This window comes from Pseudophryne corroboree, chromosome 11 (assembly GCF_028390025.1).
Source record: "Pseudophryne corroboree isolate aPseCor3 chromosome 11, aPseCor3.hap2, whole genome shotgun sequence".
In the NCBI taxonomy this organism is placed as follows: domain Eukaryota; kingdom Metazoa; phylum Chordata; class Amphibia; order Anura; family Myobatrachidae; genus Pseudophryne; species Pseudophryne corroboree.
The window spans coordinates 291601504-291622636 of NC_086454.1; the positions used below are offsets into that span (position 1 = coordinate 291601504).

The window sequence follows — 21133 nt, forward strand, 5'->3', positions numbered from 1 at the left end:
GGTCGACAGTCACTAGGTCGACAGGGTTTCTAGGTCGACATGTGCTAGGTCGACAGGTCTAAAGGTCAACATGAGTTTTTAAAAAAAAAATTCTTCTTTTTAATTTTTTCATACTTAACGATCCACGTGGGCTACGATTGGAACGGTAAAGTGTGCCGAGCGAAGCGGTAGCGGAGCGAAGGCACCATGCCCGAAGCATGGCGAGCGGACGCGGTGCACTAATTTGGGATCCCGGTCACTCTAGGAAGAAAACGACACCAAAAAAAAAAATCCTCATGTCTACCTTTTAGACCTGTCGACCTAGCACATGTCGACCTAGAAACCCTGTCGACCTTCCATCCATGTCGACCTAGTGACTGTCGACCTATAGTGGTCGACCTAAACTTTGTCGACCTAGACACTGTCGATTTGATGAACCACACCCCTTAAAACCGCGGAGCTAAATATCTCACGTGGAAGGTGGTCATGCTATTAGCTTTGGCATCGGCTAGGCGTGGGTCAGAATTGGCGGCTTTGTCACATAAAAGCCCCTATTTGGTTTTCCATATGGACAGGGCAGACTTGTCTGCAATTTCTGCCAAATGTGGTGTCATCTTTTCATATGAACCAACCTGTTGTGGTGCCTGTGGCTACTCGTGACTTGGAGGATTCCGAGTTACTGGATGTAGTCAGGGCTTTGAAGGTTCATGTAGCCAGAACGGCTAGAGTCAGGAAAACTGAGTCGCTGTTTATACTGTATGCATCCAACAAGCTGGGTGCTCCTGCTTCAAAGCAAACTATTGCTCGCTGGATCTGTAACACGATCCAGCAGGCTCATTCTGAGGCTGGATTGCTGCTTTCAAAATCAGTAAAAGCCCACTCCACAAGGAAGGTGGGCTCTTCTTGGGCGGCTGCCCGAGGGTTCTCTGCATTACAGCTTTGCCGAGCGGCTACTTGGCCGGGCTCAAACACCTTTGCAAAGTGCTACAAGTTTGATACCCTGGCTGAGGAGGACCTTGTGTTTGCTCATTCGATGCTGCAGAGTCATCCGCACTCTCCCGCCCGTTTGGGAGCTTTGGTATAATCCCCATGGTCCTTACGGAGTCCCCAGCATCCACTAGGACGTTAGAGAAAATAAGATTTTACTTACCGGTAAATCTATTTCTCGTAGTCCGTAGTGGATGCTGGGCGCCCGTCCCAAGTGCGGACTTCTTCTGCAATACTTGTATATAGTTATTGCTTACATAAGGGTTATAACTTCCCAGGGCCAACCAATGATCAGTTAGATGGTATTTCTGAGGTGTCGCAGTCAGTGTTCTCAAACTCCCAATGCACCCCGTGGATCAATAGGATAATGATCTTTATCTTAATGCAAAGAAAAAAGGATCATGGTGCAGATAGAATTTCAGGGACAAACACGTTTAATAGACACAGGACACTTACAATAATCAAAAAATATAAAAGCATGTAACCAATCAAATGGTACAATGAAAGATGTGGATCTCTGTCATCCTCACGTTACCCTCCCAGAAGAAGAAGGATAAACATTATCCGAAACGCGTTAAGCTGGTGGCGTTTGTTGCTGTGGATGTGACCCTGACTTCTGACCGTAAGCCTGTTCCATCTGGTGTGCTATCCGGAACCGCCAGTGGTATCCCCATTACCATTCTGGGAGGGTAACGTGAGGATGACAGAGATCCACATCTTTCATTGTACCATTTGATTGGTTACATGCTTTTATATTTTTTGATTATTGTAAGTGTCCTGTGTCTATTAAACGTGTTTGTCCCTGAAATTCTATCTGCACCATGATCCTTTTTTCTTTGCATTAAGATAAAGATCATTATCCTATTGATCCACGGGGTGCATTGGGAGTTTGAGAACACTGACTGCGACACCTCAGAAATACCATCTAACTGATCATTGGTTGGCCCTGGGAATTTACGAACTGTGCCTGATATCCTTGGAATTATTCCACATCTTGAGGATTTGATTCATGTAGGTTCTTTGCGCCCACTTGTTAAATACACTTTTTACCTGTACTGTTTCTGGAATTTAATGAGGATTCCTTTATTTATCAAGCAGGCGGCATTGATAAGTAGCGCATCTGTTTAACACATTTGTTTACATAAGGGTTATGTTATGGTTGTATCAGGTTTGTCTGATGCTCTGTTGTTGTTCATACTGTTAACTGGGTAAGTTTATGACAAGTTATACGGTGTGATTGGTATGAGTCTTACCCTAGATTCTAAAATCCTTTCCTTGTACTGTCAGCTCTTCCGGGCACAGTTTCCTTAACTGAGGTCTGGAGGAGGGACATAGAGGGAGGAGCCAGTGCACACCAGTAGTCCTAATTCTTTCTTAGAGTGCCCTGTCTCCTGCGGAGCCCGTCTATTCCCCATGGTCCTTACGGAGTCCCCAGCATCCACTACGGACTACGAGAAATAGATTTACCGGTAAGTAAAATCTTATATTTTTTTTTTTTAAATGTCCATTCTTGTAATTAGAGTAATTCTGTACAGCGGAACCTCTAGAATATATTGCAACATATTGTCTGACTAGCAGATCTCAGTTGGAAATAATACTAATCCGAGCCCTTGCTAGGCACGGACTCTCTCTAAAATTCTCAAGGTTTCTGAATGCAATCTCGTACAAAGGGTCACATTTTATGCTGCTGACCTCTAAGAACCAGCGTGGCGTTCGTCCAGCGAAAGATCCCTGTTATAGATTTATTAAATAGGGGGGAGGTTGGGATTTTCTTGGAACGCAGAAAAGTCAGACCAGTTTTCCATTTAGTCTTTTACACCAATCCTCGGGATCAAGCAGGGGTTAAGTGCCGTTTCGGCTGGTGGAATTGTGCGGCCACCACTTCCTTCTGATTCTTGCTTGATTAGGAGTCCAGTGGGACTTTGTAGCCAACCCTAGGCTCACCTCGCAAACCTACATTCCTCCTCCACACAAGTTTTCCTCTACTGTAAGCCTGCTCCGGAAATGATCAAATTGCAGAAAATATTTATTACCAGGATACAAACACAATTATTGTTCAGGGAATTGGGACATTTGTGGCAACAAAGATTTTTTTCTTGTTTGGAAAATGAGACAATTCAACATAGGTGTTTGTGTTTTCTGCATGGTCTGGAATAGTATGGTGGAGTGGATGCTGGGATTATATGACAAACTGTGTTATATACATTGATTTGCATTGTTTAACATTGTTATTGTTTGAGGGATTGTTATATCCCAGATAAAACATTACAGGTAAAACATAATAGCCCATGAGAAGCAGGAGTTGCTGGAGTTTGTACGAGTCTACGCAGATTATTAAAGAGGCACTCATTTAAAAAGCAAAACCAACCTGTTTCTGCCGTGTAAATGATTGGCGCTTTAAATCCCGGGCAGATTCGCACAAATTCCCGCTCATCATCACCATGTAAAATCCTTTATAACAAAGCCACGTAGAGAGCAACTAACCCTTCTGACGTGCATGGTTGCGCTGTATTTGTGCATACACGTCTGACTCATGAGATGATCCTACGTATATCCAGCAGAAAATTCCAGGCTTGTGATCTCTTTAATGTAAAAACACAAAATTGTATAAATTGTACTCTGTGTCTTGGAAGATTGGGTACGGCAATTTGGTAATGAGGTCGGAAACAGGAATACCTAGCTGGTGATGTAAACTATCCAGGCTAGTGTGTTCTTACATAAGAATGCTAATACAATTAAACAATCTGCAGTCAATTGTCCTGAGGTTACCTTCTCCTTTCCCTTCTGATTGTGTCTTTTCTCCAACCTGTCCAGTACATCTCAATCACTGCTTATGTAAGAAGCTGAATTGGAAGTGTGCATTATAGATTTTAGCATTAAAAACTGTTTTCCGTCTATTGATTACTTGTAAAGCAAGATGTTTGCTTCCCTTTTTCAACATAACTTGCTTTGCTGTTTTATGTTACATTAAGGAAAAGCTCATTTAGTTTTTTTTTTCCCCCAGAATTAATGTGGTTGTACTACTAATAATGTTTGTATGGGGCCCACATACTCTATTGTTCAGTGCAAGGGTTACATACACATGTTCATGGTTCATAACAAGGTTGAGGTGAGGGCTTTAGGCCGGTCTGTTAAATTCTTCCACACCAAACTCGGCAAGTCATCTTTTTGATGGACCTTTGGGAGACATTGACAAGCTGAAACAGGTAATTTCCTTCCTCAAATTGTTAGCGCAAAGTTGGAAGTTTATAAACTCACTAGAACGTAATTTTATGCTATTGCAGTAATACAGCCCTTCCCGGGAACTAAAGATGTGTGTACACGGTGCGATTTTTCTTACGATTTTGACTATATAGTCAAAATTGTAAGAAAATATAGTGCATATCGCACCGTGTGTATAGTCCTTGCGATGCAGATGCGTTGTCCCACGGGATCGGCATCGCAAAGGAAAAATAGACTCTGCAGGCAGCTCAACATTGACTATATCGGTGGGGCCAATGTCAATGTCGGGCTGTACAGCATATTGCACCGTGTGTACACGACATTAGAGTTCTAGGTTGATACATGACAAAAAGCCCCAGACCATTATTTCTCCTCCCCTAGACAGTTGGCAGTATGCATTTGGCCAGGAAGCCTTCTCCCGGCTTCAAATTCATCTGTCAGACTGGTAGAAGGTGAAGAGGATTTGTCATTCCAAAGGACATCTTTCCATTGCTATAGAGTACACGTAATAGCACTCTAGCCACTGTTTGGTATCGCACTTTGTTATCTGAGTACTGTGACTATGGATAGCCATTACACATTGCTCTCCAAGAACTGATTTTTTGCTGATATTGCGTCTAGAGTCAGCTTGGTGTTGTTCTTCAGTACTTGAAGGTCTAGTTCAGAGAGTTTGTTGCTACTAGACCTTTCTTTCCACTTATTTACAGGTACCCAGGGCAGCTGTAACAGAACAGAAATGTAATGAGCTTACATGTTGGAACGGGGGTATCCCCTATAGTTCTATATCGGTACTAAGTTCATCAGTATGACTGTTCTACTGCTAAAATGTTTGACTGTGGAGATGGCATGGCTATATGCGTGACTTTATGCATCTGATAGCAATGGGTGTAACACCCTCATTGGTAATTACACACAAATTAGAAGGAGTGTCCACATACTTTTGCCCATGTTGTGTAACTGGTCCAAACAAACAGGTTCAGAGGTCAATGATCACCCTGTCTATTACCTATGCAAATAAATTAGGGTCATTTAATTAGTTCTGATATAGGAAGCACTGACCATGTCTCATGCACTCAAGGTACTGTAATCTCTGGTAAAGACCTGTTTGTTTGGGTCAGTTGTGTGATATCTGACCTGTTTGATTGCATGCAGTCTCAATGGGAGTATTGACCAATGTGAAAATTGTTTACAAAAACAGGAAATTATAATGTTAAGAGTAACGAATTTACAGGCATTGGTGATCTTCCAGGTCATATGGGGAATTGCTTGCTTGCTGGGTAAACATGATAATATTTTTTGCACTATATCGCACACTATCTGGCTAGATTGCGATATAGTGCACTATATCTTACTGTGTGTATGTACTATATTGTATGTGATATAGTGTGGTGCGCGCTCCCGCTGTGTGGGATCCGATGTTCTATACTGGATGAACATACAGCTCAATTTTGGCTAGATAGTACACTGTCTAGTGCATATTATACCGTGTGTATGTAGTACTATATAGTCAAAATCGTAAGAAAAATTAGTGCAGATCACAAGGTAAAAGTCACCTTGCGATCCCAATGCGATGCCGATGCGCGGTCCCACGCGGTCGGCATCGCAAGCCTACAGTAGATAGACTGTGCAGGCAAGTCAATTTTGACTATCTCGTAGAAAAGATAGTCAGAATTGACACTTAGCCAAAATTGCACATTGTTATTATCGCAAGCACAGTTATTATGTGCTTTTGCGATACCGACCTAGTCCCTATCGCACAGTGAGAATCTGGGTTAGGCCGAATCTCACCATGTGTATGCACCTTAAATACTATTCTGTGTTAAATCTTATGATATATCTTAAGGTGTGTACACACGGTAAGATAAATCTGTAAGATTTTGACTATATAGTCAAAATCTTAAGGAAAGTTAGTGCATATCTCATGGTGTTAGGCAGCTTGCGATACTGATTCGATTCTGATGCGCGCTTCTGTGGGGTCCATATCGTAAGGCTAGATAAACTGTGCAGGCAAGTCAATCTTGACTATCTAGTACAAAGTGTAGTCAAAATTGGCACTTCGTCAAAATCGAAAGTACAAATAGTCAAAATCTGGGCTCTGGGGGAGTTCAAGGGAAATCGCATAGTCCAAATCGGGCATAGCAGGGATCTCCCCGTGTGTACACACCTTTACAGTGTTGTATGCACTATTTCGTTTATTCAGGAGCTCAGGGAAATAGTGTAGGATATCTTAACTTAGCAACAATCTTACCGTGTGTACCCAGCACAAGGTGAATACACACAGTGAGATATTGACGTCTAGTGGGTGCGCGATCATCATGGGGGCCCTTCAAGGATGTGTCCTCTCCCCCCTGCTCCTCTCTATGTACCAACGACTGCACCTCGGCCGAGCAATCGGTTAAAAATTATAAATTTCGCGAACGAGACCACCGTCATCGGCTTAATGAAGGACGAAGACGAATCTGCATACAGATGATAAATGGAACGGCTAACGCAATGGTGTGGCAGGAACAACATTGACCTAAATCCCCTCAAAACAGTTGAGATGGTGGTGGACTTCAGAAGGAAACCCAATGCCATGCAACCACTCGTAATAGCCGACAGCGTGGTTTCGTGGGTCGACTCCTTCAAATTCCTACGGCCAAAAATTTCCAGAGACCTCAAATGGGGACCCAACATAAGCACTGTCGTTAAGAAGGCCCAGCAGCGGATGTTCTTTCTGAGGCAACTCAGGAAATTCAACATCCCGCAGAAGCTGCTGCTCATCTTCTACACAGTGATCGTCGAATCAGTCCTATGTTCTTCGATCACAGTCTGGTATGGAGCTGCCAATGAGAGTGACAGACAGAGGCTGCAAAGGGTGGTGAGGACAGCTGAAAAGATCATCCAGGAATTATACCAGTCAAGGGCCAGGAAGCGAGTGGAGAAAATCGTGGCAGATATGCAGCACCCAGGTCACAAACTGAACTGCTTCCATCAGGCAGACACTACCGGTCCATTCCCGCGAAGTCGACCGGATCCATTAAAAGCTTCTTCCCAGTAGCTGTCCACCAGCTGAACAATATATAAAAAGTCTAACATGTATAATATGTTGAGTCTATCGTACAGTTGCAATGTGCAGTATGAACTCATACGTGTAATGTATTCTACGTTTTTCCTCCTTCTTATGCTATGTATTCCCCCTTCATGTTGCTGCTTGGCGATGCATTGTACCACAAGAAAAATCCTAGTGTACGTGAGTACACTTGGCCAGTAAAACTGATTCTGACTATCTCCGATTTTGACTTTGCGATTTCCCCTGAACTCCCCATAGCCCTGAATCACTGATATTGACTATCTTTACTTGAGATTTTGACTAAGTGCCAATTTTGACTATACTATGTAATAGATTGTACACAATATTGGGGGTCATTCCGAGTTGATCACTCGCTGCCGATTTTTGCAGCGCAGCAATCAGTTAAAAAACGGAAAAACTGCGTATGCACCGCAATGCACACGTGCGTTGTACGGGTACAAACAGGATCGTTGCTGTGCAATGCTTCTAGCGGAGAATCCATTCGCACAACCAATCGCAAGGAGATTGACAGGAAGAGGGCATTTATGGGTGTCAACTGACCGTTTTCTGGGAGTGGTAGGGAAAACGCAGGCGTGTCCAGGCGTTTGCAGGGCGGGTGTCTGACGTCAATTCCGGGACCGGACAGGCTGAAGTGAATGCAAGGGCTGAGTAAGTTCAGACCTACTCAGAAACTGCAAAAAACTTTTTCTTACCTCTCGGCTGCACATGCGATCGCACACTTGCAAAGCGAAAATACACTCCCCCGTGTGCGGCGACTATGCATTTGCACGGCTGCAAAAAGTAGCTAGCGAGCGATCAACTCGGAATGAGGGCCATAGTCAAGATTGACTTGTCTGCACAGTCTATCTTTTCTTGCGATACCGATCCCACTGGAGCACGCATCGGTATCACAAGCTGTGTGCACATGGTTCGACTTTCCTTACGTGGACTATATAGTCACATTGCGCCTTGTGTATGCACCTTTACCTCTCAGTTTGCTTCTACACCTACACTGCTCCCATCTATACCATCCACACTAATATACCTTCACACCTACCCTACTCATACCTATACTATCCACACTAATGTATCTTCATACCTACTCTACTTACACGTATACTACCTTCACTAATGCATCTTCTCACCTACCCTACTCCGACCTATACTATCTACACTAATGTAACCCCAATACCTACCCTTCTCATAATTCTACTACCTTCATTAATGTGTCCTCATACCTGCTCTGCTCACACTTATACTACCTCAGTGATCGCGCGTGAGACCAAAAAAAAGTGGGTCCCAGGGACCCCTCACTTTTATAAATTGGGGTCCTACCTGTCTTTTTCTGGGTTCCATCGGAATGAAGGTTCTTTTTAATCTTAATTTTGTTTGGACACTACAAAAGTGTTGCAAGGTGGGGGGAGGGGGTGACAATGCTGCTGGGCTGTGTAGCATGCAGGACACCCTGCACCAGAGGTATAACTAGACATTTTTGAGCCCTTAGGCAGAAAGGGAATTGGTGTTCGACCTGCCAGACCGCAAAGCATAGGAAAGGCGTGCTGCAAATTTTAAGGGCGTGGCTTCATGGGGAAGGGGCGTGACCACATAATAGTGCCAATTCACATTACACCACACAGTAGTGCTGCTTATACACATTGCACCAGGTAGAACCTCCTATGCACACTGTGCTAGGTAGAGCACTTTATACATATTGTGCCAGGTAGAACACGTTATACACATTGCGCCAGGCAGAGCACGTTATACACATTGTGCCAGGCAGAGCACGTTATACACATTGCGCCAGGTAGAACACGTTATACACATTGCGCCAGGTAGAGCACGTTATACACAATGTGTCAGGTAGAGCACGTTATATACAATGCGCCAGGTAGAGCACGTTATACACAATGCGCCAAGTAGAGCAAGTTATACACATTGCGCCAGGTAGAGCACATTATACACATTGCACCAGGTAGAACACATATAAACATTGCACCAGGTAGAGCACGTTACACACATTGCACCAGGTAGAACACATATAAACATTGCACCAGGTAGAGCACGTTACACACATTGCACCAGGTAGAACACATATAAACATTGCACCAGGTAGAGCGCGTTATAGACAATGCGCCAGGTAGAGCATGTTACACACATTGCGCCCGGTAGAGCACATTATACACATTGCACCAGGTAGAACACATATAAACATTGCACCAGGTAGAGCGCGTTATACACAATGCACCCGGTAGAGCACGTTATACACATTGCGCCAGGTAGAGCACGTTATACACAATGCACCCGGTAGAGCACGTTGTACACATTGCACCAGGTAGAGCACCGAGGCACATTGCACCAGGTAGAGCACCGAGGCACATTGCAGTAACCAACTCCCCCCCCCCCCCCCCCCCTCCCCTCCTCCTCACGGGAAACCTTCAGCAAGGCCATCCACCACCACACTGGCAACCTGCTGCAGCCTGGGCACAGGGGCAGATGCGGGGTGAAGGGGGGGGCAGATGCGGAGTGGTACTCACCGTTGCGGTGGAGGGCACTGTGCCTGGTGAGCGTGGCCAGTCTCTTGGTGCTGGCGGTGGAGCGTGCAGCGGGGAGGAGGAGGAGATGAGCGTGGCCAGTCTCTTGGTGCTGCCGGCGGCGGAGCGTGCAGGGGCCTGCTGAGAATCCAGCAGATCAACGCACAGCTAAGAAATAGGAAGATTCAGAACAAGAGTTAAACTATCTACAGTGTGTTTTGTCCCATGAGGAGGACACTAGTCTAGCTTGCAGCTCACTAAAGATGTCTGCTTAGACTGTAGAGGCATATGCAGATCTGGCACACTGCACCCATTTACACAAGTTCTATAAATAAAACCATTCCATAACTAGGGCCATATTTTGCTTCAGCTGAAACACCTACAAAGTGCAAGTAGCAAGGATGTTTTATACTCAGAAATACAGATAGATACAGGTAGGTAGATAGATAGATAGATAGATAGATAGGTAGATGTATGCTCAAATGACACGTATAAACATAAGCATATAGCAAGTATTTTGCCCTGATACAGTTCTGCTGTGTTATACTGTAACATAAACAAGCTCTCCCTAGGGTGTGATAATCTAGTGACTACTGTACAGAAGATGAGAATGCTGACATATAATAGTGAAATGTATATGCTATATTTGTATCCATCAATCTTTCTCATTAAAGTGATGCTGACACGGGAACTGGGCACATGTACCTCTACCAACATAAGAAACCAGTAATAACATTATGTGACACTGACAGGTTTCCTGTTAAACACTGTTTATGTGTAAGCATAGAAAATTGGGCAAAGGTTTCTTAATGAAGTGAATGTTACAGTATCCCACTCCCTCAATCGGGCAGAGCACCGTGTACTGTGCCATGTCTGGACACCCGCCAGCCCCAATCACCTGTTTTAAACGTGAGATGAGGATCATCCTTGGACCCAAACTCCTGGATCAGGACCACGAAGATGACCCCGCATGCGTTCTGGATGCCAAAGACGGACCCATTGCACCACATGGCGGAGAGCATGACCAGCCATCCCCAGCCACCTTCCGGGTGTACAAACTCTGTGCTGGTCTACGGGTCCCCTGCTCCTCCAGCAGCAGCAGCGATCTTCTTCTCTCCTCTGCTGCAGCTGCAGCACTGTCGTCCCCCGCTGGCTCCTCTTCTTCTGCTGCCAGGACATTGGTGGGCAGCTCTTCCTTACTCTGCGTCCTGTCTTCTGTCATCTTTGCACAAATGACACTATATTAGCGGGGAGGAGGTGGAGATGAGCGGGACCAATCTGTCAGTGCTGCAGCACAGATTCATCCATGTGCTGGCGGCGGAGCGAGGAGGATTCAAAGCGGGTGGACTGGCGGGAGACGCTGCAGGGATGATTGGCTGGAGACTACAGGAGGTGATTGGTTGAGGAAACAGCCAGTCACCTCCTGCGTGCCGCTGACTGGCTGGCGCGATCACAGATTCAGATGATCGCGTCCAGCTGCTAAATGTGAGTCCCGGAGTATTTGCTGCTACGGAGTGCGTTCCTGGGGACCCTCCCATTTTAGATAAGTGAGTCCCCGGACATCAAAAGCGGGTAAAATACGCGCTATAGCGCGTTTTTGCGATCACTGTACCTACACTAATGCACCATCACATCTACCCTACTCCCACCTATACTACCAACACTAATGCCCCCTTACATCTACCCTACTCCCACCTATACTACCAACACTAATGCCCCCTTACATCTACCCTACTCCCACCTATACTAACACTAATGCACCCATACCTACCCTGCTCACACCTGTACTACCTACACTAATGCACCTTCACACCAACCGTACTCCTAACTATACGGTATACACTAGTACATCCTCGCACCTACCCTGCTCCCACCTATACTACCTACACTAATACATACACTCACCTATACTACCTACACTAATACCTCCTCACACCTACCCTTCTTCCACCTATTTTACCTACACTAATGCACCCTCACACCTACCCTGCTCGCACCTATACTACCTACACTAATGTATCCTCACACCTCCCCTGCTCACATCGAAACTACTTACAGTAATGCACACTCACACCTACCCTACTCCCACCTATACTACCTACACTAATGCACCCTGACACCTACCCTATTCCCACCTATACTACCTCCACCAATGCACGCTCACACCTACCCTGCTCCCATCTATACCATCTACACTAATACACCCTCACACCTACCCTGCTCCCATCTATACCATCTACACTAATACACCCTCACACCTACCCTGCTCCCACCTATACTACCTACACTAATGCACGCTCACACCTACCCTGCTCCCATCTATACTACCTACACTAATACACCCTCACACCTACCCTGCTCTCACCTATGCTATCTACACGAATACACTCACTCCTACTTTACTCCCGCCAGTACTACCCACGCTAATACACTTGCACACTCACTCCTATTGCTTTAGCCGTGCCCTTTTCACAGCCTTTGATTTCATATGTTCATTAATTGTGTCTACCTTTTATGTCCCTCTTGTATGTATGTCCTTTTTTTTCTCTACTGTCCTGTGCTGCTGGGCACTGTGGCACCTTTCAAATCTAGGATAAGAGTGCCTGTAGTGCTTAACCGATGCTGTCATTGACAGAAAAAGCATTTGGGCTTGACTCATGCCTGACCAGACCATATTTCGAACATTTTAGAATATTGATGGCCCACAAACCTCCTAATCACAGACCAATATTGTTATGAATTTCCTAACTGGCACACCAAACGTATACATGCCAGATTTATTCTACTAATTGTAGGAGTGAAACTAATTTGATTGTTTCTACCAGTTATAATTAGTGCCAGAACTTGTGTCTTCTTTAATTTAGGGTCAGTTTGGAAGTTGATTCATGGAGATTGATAAACCTAATTGCAGCTTATTATCTTTTACTGGTTTATTTTTAACATCTGAGCCATTAGGTGTGAATGCGGAAATTCTAAACAGAATTCAGCATCTCCAAAAACCTGCAGTAATTTATCACATGCGAATATTTTGTAAAGAAAGAAATAAAAATGGTACTTCTAGTTGGTTGTGGATTTACGTTGCCTTTTTTATTGTAAAATTAGGACTTGGCATTGTTTTACTTCCCTTCTATGTGTTTCTAGGCTTTCTATGTAATGCATTTTTCTTGCTGTTTAATAAAGCAAAGACCTACACTGACTTGTCCTCTGGTTCTTCTTTTTAGAATCTGTTTATGACCTTCTCCCAAAGGAGTTGCAGTTGCCCTCTTCCCGAGAGACGTCTGTCACCCCAATGAGTCAGACAAGCGGAGGTGAGGCAGGATCGCCTCCCCCAACTGTTATTGCTGCTGGTACGCATATCATTTCATTTTATTTCTTTTTAGTTCTTCAGTAGATATGCCATAATTTTTTTGTTTTCTTTTTCCCCATTTTCCCCTAATTTTCCTGCTGGCTTAAATGAGCAGTGCTGGTAAAGTTTAGTGCGGCATATGTGATGTTATTTAAATGCCAATTAATATGATTTGATGACTCTTAAATGTATTTGTCATTATAATATTGGAGCTGTAAGATATAGAACTGTATAAAATTGGTTTAAAAAAAAAAAATGTATCCGGGAGGAATTATTTGAACCCAACCTTACTGTTTTTTATAAAAACAAATGTATGCTGATACAGTATATGTTAAAGAGACGGCTAATGCAATACATTTATTTTTCTGGCATCTTTCAGGTTGAGCCAATCAAGGTTTCTCCATTCAGCTAGTTTTGTAGTCTAAAGCTGTGGCGGATTGGAAAAATGGTTGGCAGTAGTTTGTGTGCTCCATTTCTAAATAGTTATATTGCCCACATGCTGTAACTGCCCCTCATCCGCCAGTGCAAAGCCTGTTTCCCCCCTCTTGCTAATATTTTGCTCATGTACGCTGTGCAATACGTCATTCATTATAACTTTGCCTTATGCAAGGTTTTGCAACTTTTGTGTTTGTTGGGACTGGGGTTTCTTTTTGTTTTTATGTCTCCATACGATGAGTATACTTTCATCTGGAATCCCTATGTATAGAAAGCAGCCATGTATCAATGTGGCTTTTTGTTGATCAGCGTATGTCTGTTACAGTAAATGACCCCAATCCCAGCAGCATAATATAAAATACGTAAAGCTGCTGCTCAGGCATAACACGGCCACATTTGAGCATTTTGAGGAGGTCTCTGATGCATAGAAATTGATAATGTTGGTCGTATTAAGTGTGCCATATATACTTATGTTCATATTAAGACGAGACCTTTGGGTACGCTGACATTTGTTTATGCTAAATTTTCCTTTCCACAAACTGTAGTAAAGAGTGTGGAGCATATTCTGCAGATCTAGTACTCTCATGTTTCTAAATAACTTTTTGGGCACGTACAACAGCCTCAGCCTGTCTCCCCCCTGGAAGCTTATAAAATACATTCTATCTGGTCTGTGGCCTCCTATTGATTTATTTGCTAGAGCCACGGAGTGATATAAAAAAAAAAATCCCTGGCAAAGACTAGGAGATGGAACGGAATCATGCATAGGCCTTACTGCAGCTCGGTCATTTCACAAATCCTTCGCATGAAAAGTAATACTTTACAGCACTGCTCATTGTTCTATCTTTGCCAGTAATATCCCTGCAAATCTGTGGGTTTATTGGGTTATTCCATACTGATACATTCCAATACATTTAAAAAAAAATCTGGTGATAAAAACCATATACAGTATATCAGATGCACTAAATAAATATATATATATATATATATATATATATATATAATTATAATTTTACATATCACAATAGGCCCACAGATAGAAAATGTCTATTTGTATTGCTTGCTCTTTTTTTTTAAAATGTAATAGGAATTGCCAAATTCATTACATGGAATTGTAGTGCGTGTTGCCTCCATGCTTTCAGCTAATCAAACCCAGTTTGGAGTAAACTAAAAATTGCAAATCTTGTTGATATTGGCTGCGGTTAGAGCTGGTAATTAGAGATTACGTTTATCAGTTGTGGTTATCACAGAATGTGGAAGGGATGATTAACCTACTAAATCAGTCCTGACATTCCAGCATTGTGGAATAGTTTAATTTGAGTTCGGGGAGGGGAGCTGTTAGAACCCCCCCCAAAAAATCTTAAAAAGGTATTACATCTGAGATCAAACAAATAAACGTGGACAGCTTAATGCTTTTGCTCACTGAAAAGGAAATGATGACCTTGCCAGAAAGGGTTCTGGAATGCATTTTGTTGTCTTAAGCATTTCCATATTTTTAGCTGCTTTAAGTAAATCTATTTAGGATATATTTTTTTATACTACGTAATTTCCGCATGTTTATGTCAAAAACACTATATCCTGAGTGGTTAAAATTAAATAAAGTCTAGAAATTTGTGACTATTCTGTTTGGCTAGGGCTATACCAAATAATGCAGATTATTTTGGATGTTCCAGCATTATCTGCCTTGCCTCTTGTTGCTTTCTGCATGTCTTGCTACAGTAGCATGTTTTTCGGAGTAGATTTCATATCTCTTTTGTTTCTAAGTAGCATCTGAGCAAATATAGCGAAAACCGCTTGGCTGGTTAGATTGATAATGAAGGTCTAATCATTTTAATTAGTCTCAATACCAAACTAGCATGCTGAAATAAACAACTGTAGGTTACATTTTGTATTTATTTATCTTTTATACTAGTTTGATAAACTTTCATTGTATCAGTTGTGTTGTTTTTGCTGGCTGTTTACAGGAGATAGTATATCTAGTCTGACTGTTACAGCAACTTTGTTGATTTTTTTATGATTTAAGAATGTGATTTGTACATTCTGCTTATTGAACATCTGTTTATTAAATTTACAATTCGAGTAGTAGAGATTGTGTCTTAGCATTGGGTGCAGTGTTCTTGTACTAAAGCTTAGCACCAAGTATTTGTTATATAAACAGTTATTTAATTTAATTATTATGGCAGAATTATCTCTTTAGGAATCTGAATTTGCTTGGTCTGTTGTATTCTGACATAATTTCTAGAAAAGTTGAGTTCTATTACTTAGTAAATGGCTTGAATGTCTTCACTATTTGACTTTGACATTGCCATTGTTTTAGTAGAGGGTTTTAATGAAATTAAGAAAACTTTTAATGTCTTTGTCACTTTCCCACAATTCCCTTTACCCCTCGCAATGTCCTTATCTCATTCATGTTTGATGAGTATCTCCCCATATACACTGACCTGGATATTCATTTATTAACAGTTATTTATATAGCGCACACGTATTCTGCAGAGCTGTACAGAGAATATTTGCCCATTCACATCAGTCCCTGCCCCAGTGGAGCTTACAATCTATATTCCCTGCTACATGTAGACACAGACACATTCACGCTAGGGTTAATTTTGTTTGGAGCCAATTAACCTACCAGTATAGTTTTGGATTGTGGGAGGAAACCGGAGTACCCAGAGGAATCCCACACAAGTACAGGGAGAATATACAAACTCCACACAGTTAGGGCCATAGTGGGAATCAAACCCATGACCTCAGTGCTGTGAGGCAGTAATGCTAACCATTACACCATCCGTACTGCCGAATAAGTCTTGAAGGAGGAAAGGAGGTGGGGGGGTCATTATGGGTCTCTAAAGCCTAATTATATGACTGAGAGCAGGCGGTCTGATATAGTCACCCCAATCGGGTGACTGCTTACTGTCCATGTGGTATGGGAGATGTAGATTGGATTCAGAAGACCACAATAGTTTATCGGACTGGGGCTTAGTGATCATCTTTCTTGTAGTTAACATTGATGCTGACCTGTCTTAACTTTTATTTTAACTATCATTTACCCCAGTTGGTTTAATATGTTGACTTTCAGGCCTTTTGAAACAATACTTGGAGTACAACTTAATAGCGATAGTAAGATTAAGCTGTTGCATCCCAATAATGTTCTAGATATAAGTCTTGCTAAGATATATTGTGCATTCAGATAACTATATTTTTAATATAAATGATCAATAAAATTCCAGTGGCTGTTTTTTATCAAGATTCTGATTAGTACTCCGTAGCTGGAGATGGCAAAATCAAAGTAACATTGCTGTAAGAGTGGTTGTGTTAATGAAATGCCTAGAGGTCTTTGTGGTGCTAATTGTTCCAAGCTTTAAACCGTTTGGTCTCCTAATATATACTTTCTGGTCCATCCATGACCTCTTACATTATCCCACATCACCAACGAAGATGCTTGGTAGGAGAGCATTGGAAAGGAGATAATGGTATTATAGGAAAGGTACATAGACAATGACTCTCTATAAACTACAAGCAAGTACCTTGCTGGAAGCCTCATGTAATGCATAGCAAAATATTATAATGTTTGATTTATATATACATTATTCAAATTCATTTAAATTATGAACTTGTTTCATATATAGTTGCGTGTGGCAGGAGCTTCATATCACTACCCTATACTGTTGGGATCCTTGCTCTATATCACTGCCAGTCTGTAGCATTTCTCTTCTCTCCATTCCCCTAGGAATGCTACAATCTCAGATACATACTTTACCATTTATTAATTTTCTGCATCAATCAAATGAAATGTTGCATGAGACAAATACTACAGCATGGTCTCTTGTCACCCAAACCTAGATTAAAGCCATATATATTCCAGTCTTTACCTATGAATATATCCTCACCAGCTTTGGATCTTTATAGCTAGAATAATCCAATGATCATTTGGAAGTAACATGGCATGATATTTTTGCTATGAAAAAAAAAAAAAGAAGCTTTGTCTATATGAAATAAGATTGTTATTCCCATTAGGGGCACTGCTCAATGTGAGACTATGATATATAAAAAGAGCAAAACCTCCCCCCCCCCCCCCCCCCCCCCCAAAAAACAAAAACAAAAAAAAAACACTATTAGACTTGAATAACTATGAAAGGCTTTGTGTTATTGAGCCAAGTAATATACGAGAAATTAATTTGATGTTTGTTCTCTGCTCTGACATTTAGAGAAGAGAAAGCAGTTGTTACCTAGGAGAGTAGCGCTGCTCTAACCCCCAAAAAGCCGGAGATTGGCTAGCAAGCCTGCAAGATAACTGACATGCTCTGCTACAAGCTGCAGTTTGCTGGATATCAGACAGCAGACCAACTGACATGCTCTGTTTTGCAAGTTGAGCTTTTTGTCCTGTAACGGGCCGTTTTAGGACAATGCACTAAAGATATGGTATGTGTCTTCAGTTGTCAGACAATGGATATGTTAGCTCAAAAAAGGCTCTTTGTTTATTTGTACTTTTCATTTGCTCGAGACAGGTAAGCACCAATGAGAACTCCCACCCCATTCTAAACGCAAATGTTTTTATTCATAAATGTTTCTTTAAATTTTCTGTCCTAACTGCAGCCAATTACAAAGCACACGATGGGGAGGTGCAACTGGTAGATGCTGAAAGCTGAGGCAATAGGCCTTTGAATTTGTATGTCACAGACTAAATTAGTCTAATATAAATGTTAATATTTCAGAAGTTACCATTAATGACAGTTGATAGCTCTTTGTTAACCTACTGTATGTCTAAGGGTACGTATTGTGTGGGGAGGAGGGGGGGGGGTGGAGGGGTGAATGTGGAAACTAAAATAGTTCTGAATGAATGTATACTAAAACAGTGATCAAATTGACCTAGAAATTCCATGTGATGATTGGATTGCCTTTTTTTATATTTGCTGGAATGCTAGCTGTTTTTTCTCTATTAATACAGTTAACTTGCATTTTAGCTCCGCCACTCAGAGGCAGGCATCGTGTGGTGGGTTGTGTGACTATGTCTGTCTATCAATAGTGAAGACAAATATTGCCAGAGACACTAAACCCATCCAAACTCACCCAGGGTTGTAGGTCGGTCTCGTTTTCAGACTTCTTCCTAAGCCTTTTATTTATTTTTTATTTTTCTATTTGTTTACTTTTTATTTTATTTTTCAGTTTTAAATAGTGGATTGATGATGAATGCTGGTAACATTTTAATTTGACAAATGTTTTATTTATTATTTAACTTCACACTATGACCAAATAAATTTTACATGAGTACAGGGGAAAAAAACCCAGAAAACAACAATTTGGCACACAAGATTTGAGTGCGGATTTGCGGCCACTTTGTGTGTTGTAGATATAGGGTAATGGGTGAGCCTGTTTAATATCTGCCACCCTGCCTTTCGTGGGTGTAGGAGGCCTTCATTGCATATGCCAGTGGGTCATCTCTGATTTGGATCCATCTTTGTAGACATCTTTGTTTATTAGAAAGTTGAACTGACTAACCTCTTTATCTGGTGACCCGTGATAAGCCACACCACACCCTAAAGTGTTGGCTTTGCAGTCTAGTGTTAGGTTTAAGCAGTTTGACTTCACTCTGCGATCAGACAGGTTCACGTTGGTGAGAGAACTACACCCATGATTTTCTCCATAAAGTACCTTATTATAACGTTCATCTAACAATACCTGTCCAGATAATTTGGGCTATGTATTCCCAGATAGTAATAATTTTCAATACAATATATGGACCATAAACAAACGTGCTTCATTTTATTTCAGCACTCCTTCTTTAATCAATGCAAAATGTCCTGTTTTCTTGATTATAAAAGCACAAGTGTTGTGTACTCTTTATGGGGTTTCAACCAGTAGGAGAAATTTTCGCTTTAAGTTTTGTATTTGAGTAAACAGTATGGCTGCTCCCATACTTTAATAGATCTATACATGCACAGCAACATGTTTTATGCTGAGAATAAGTGATGCTTCATAGTCCATAAAATTAAAATAATTCTTCTTGTATACAGTTTGACTTATAATGGGAGATAGATTTGTAAACAAATATTGATTATGTTTAGATGATTATTCATATTTACTTATTTTTTTATTATTCCATTTGGTATAAAATAATTTATTACATAGACGATACATTAAAAACAAAACGGATCACATGAACCCAAATAATGTAAAAAATATATGTCGGGATGTAATGGCGTCCGAGTTTGCTGGAGGTGCGGGATGCCCGCCAAACTTGATCTTCTTTTTTTTTTTTTTTCTTTAAAGCGACAATCAATTACAAGGCATGGTTTTGCCTTGTAAATGACTGCCACTTTAAAAAAAAAAAGTCCGAGTTCAGCCAGCATCCCACTCCTCCAGCAGACTGACGCCAAAACATTCTGCCGATGGTGTTTTTGTTTCTTTTCGGTCTACTCTTATCTCTTTCTATTGGGTGTGATTGTTATTCTGTATCATGTTGATGGTGGAAAACCCCCAAAATCTTTAGGGTCTTTTTAACTCCCTTTATTTTGCTTTCTAAAATTTTCAAATTATTTGCTGTGTTTTATTTTATTTTCTTTAATTAAGCTATGTCATCTTGGTTTCTCTGTTGTATTTCTAAATAATTTAGAAAATGTGAGATGGATATTTCTGATGATCAGTGATGTAAATGATACATGCCCTCAAAAATATATCTGTGCATACACTAGATGTGTAAACTGTAATATATGCAGCACTTGTACCAGATCAGACCAAAGTGGCTGCAAATCTGCTCCAAGCTAAATTGCAATTAATCTCCTGTAAGATTGATGATGCAGCATTTTATTAATGCATGTCCGAAACACACACCGCACCTATACAGTAATATGATTTTCTTTAAATGTGAATGCTTTGGAAAGTCACTGAATATTTTTATTTATTTTTTATTTCTTTCAGCTGCAAAGTTAAATGATGTGTACAAACGGTGTAAAATGGAACTGATAATATATTTCTCATTGATACTTTTGCTTTCCTTAAATGGACCTTTGAAATTCACAATATTTCAATATACTGTAGGATTATATGTTTAATTTATGGCCGTTTTAGAACAAAATCTTATCTGAATATCTGAACGCCATTGAATACTTTGTTGCATTTTAAGATGGAAAGGACCACTTTTTAATTATATTTAATTATGGATGTGTAGAAATGTAGTCTAGAATTCTGCACACATCATAAATTCTTTATTTGCTCTTGAGTTTCCTAAACCAACGGGCACCTTAAATCCTATAGACCAAAACTGATAGGCTGCTTCCATTATGAAAGGTTATGAAACACATTGCTTTAAGCATTTGTTTTTCAGAATTCTCCCTGTCCCTATTCGGAAAGCAACCATTGACTATCCCAGCTGTTCAGCAAATCTTGATAAGTGACCTCTTACCTCAACTTTTTAGTGGTGCTGCTGACTTTAAAAGTAAGTTTGAGTAAAGCAATCCAATGCTTTGTTGTGAGTATGACTAAAACATTATAAAGCCTTTAAAGTGGTCCACATTTGTAGTTTGGAATTGGTGCAAAAATACCAAAGAAAAAAAAAACTTTGGTTGCCCTAGGCAGTACCTTTACCTGTAC

General features: G+C 41.3%; 1 protein-coding gene across 11 annotated transcripts in view; it reads left to right on the top strand.

Annotated features, from left to right (window-relative positions):
* The window catches only part of NFAT5 (nuclear factor of activated T cells 5), a 221864-nt gene that overhangs the window by 97082 nt on the left and 103649 nt on the right, over positions 1-21133 (top strand). For 5 of the 11 annotated variants that reach the window (XM_063945452.1, XM_063945450.1, XM_063945451.1 and 2 more), the window contains 2 exons: positions 12993-13118; positions 20868-20978. In XM_063945452.1, coding sequence (XP_063801522.1) covers positions 12993-13118; positions 20868-20978 — 237 coding nt within the window. Of the gene's footprint in view, positions 1-12992; positions 13119-20867; positions 20979-21133 lie in introns of those variants that run through there. The other 6 variants (XM_063945453.1, XM_063945454.1, XM_063945460.1 and 3 more) reach the window with 5 other exon arrangements.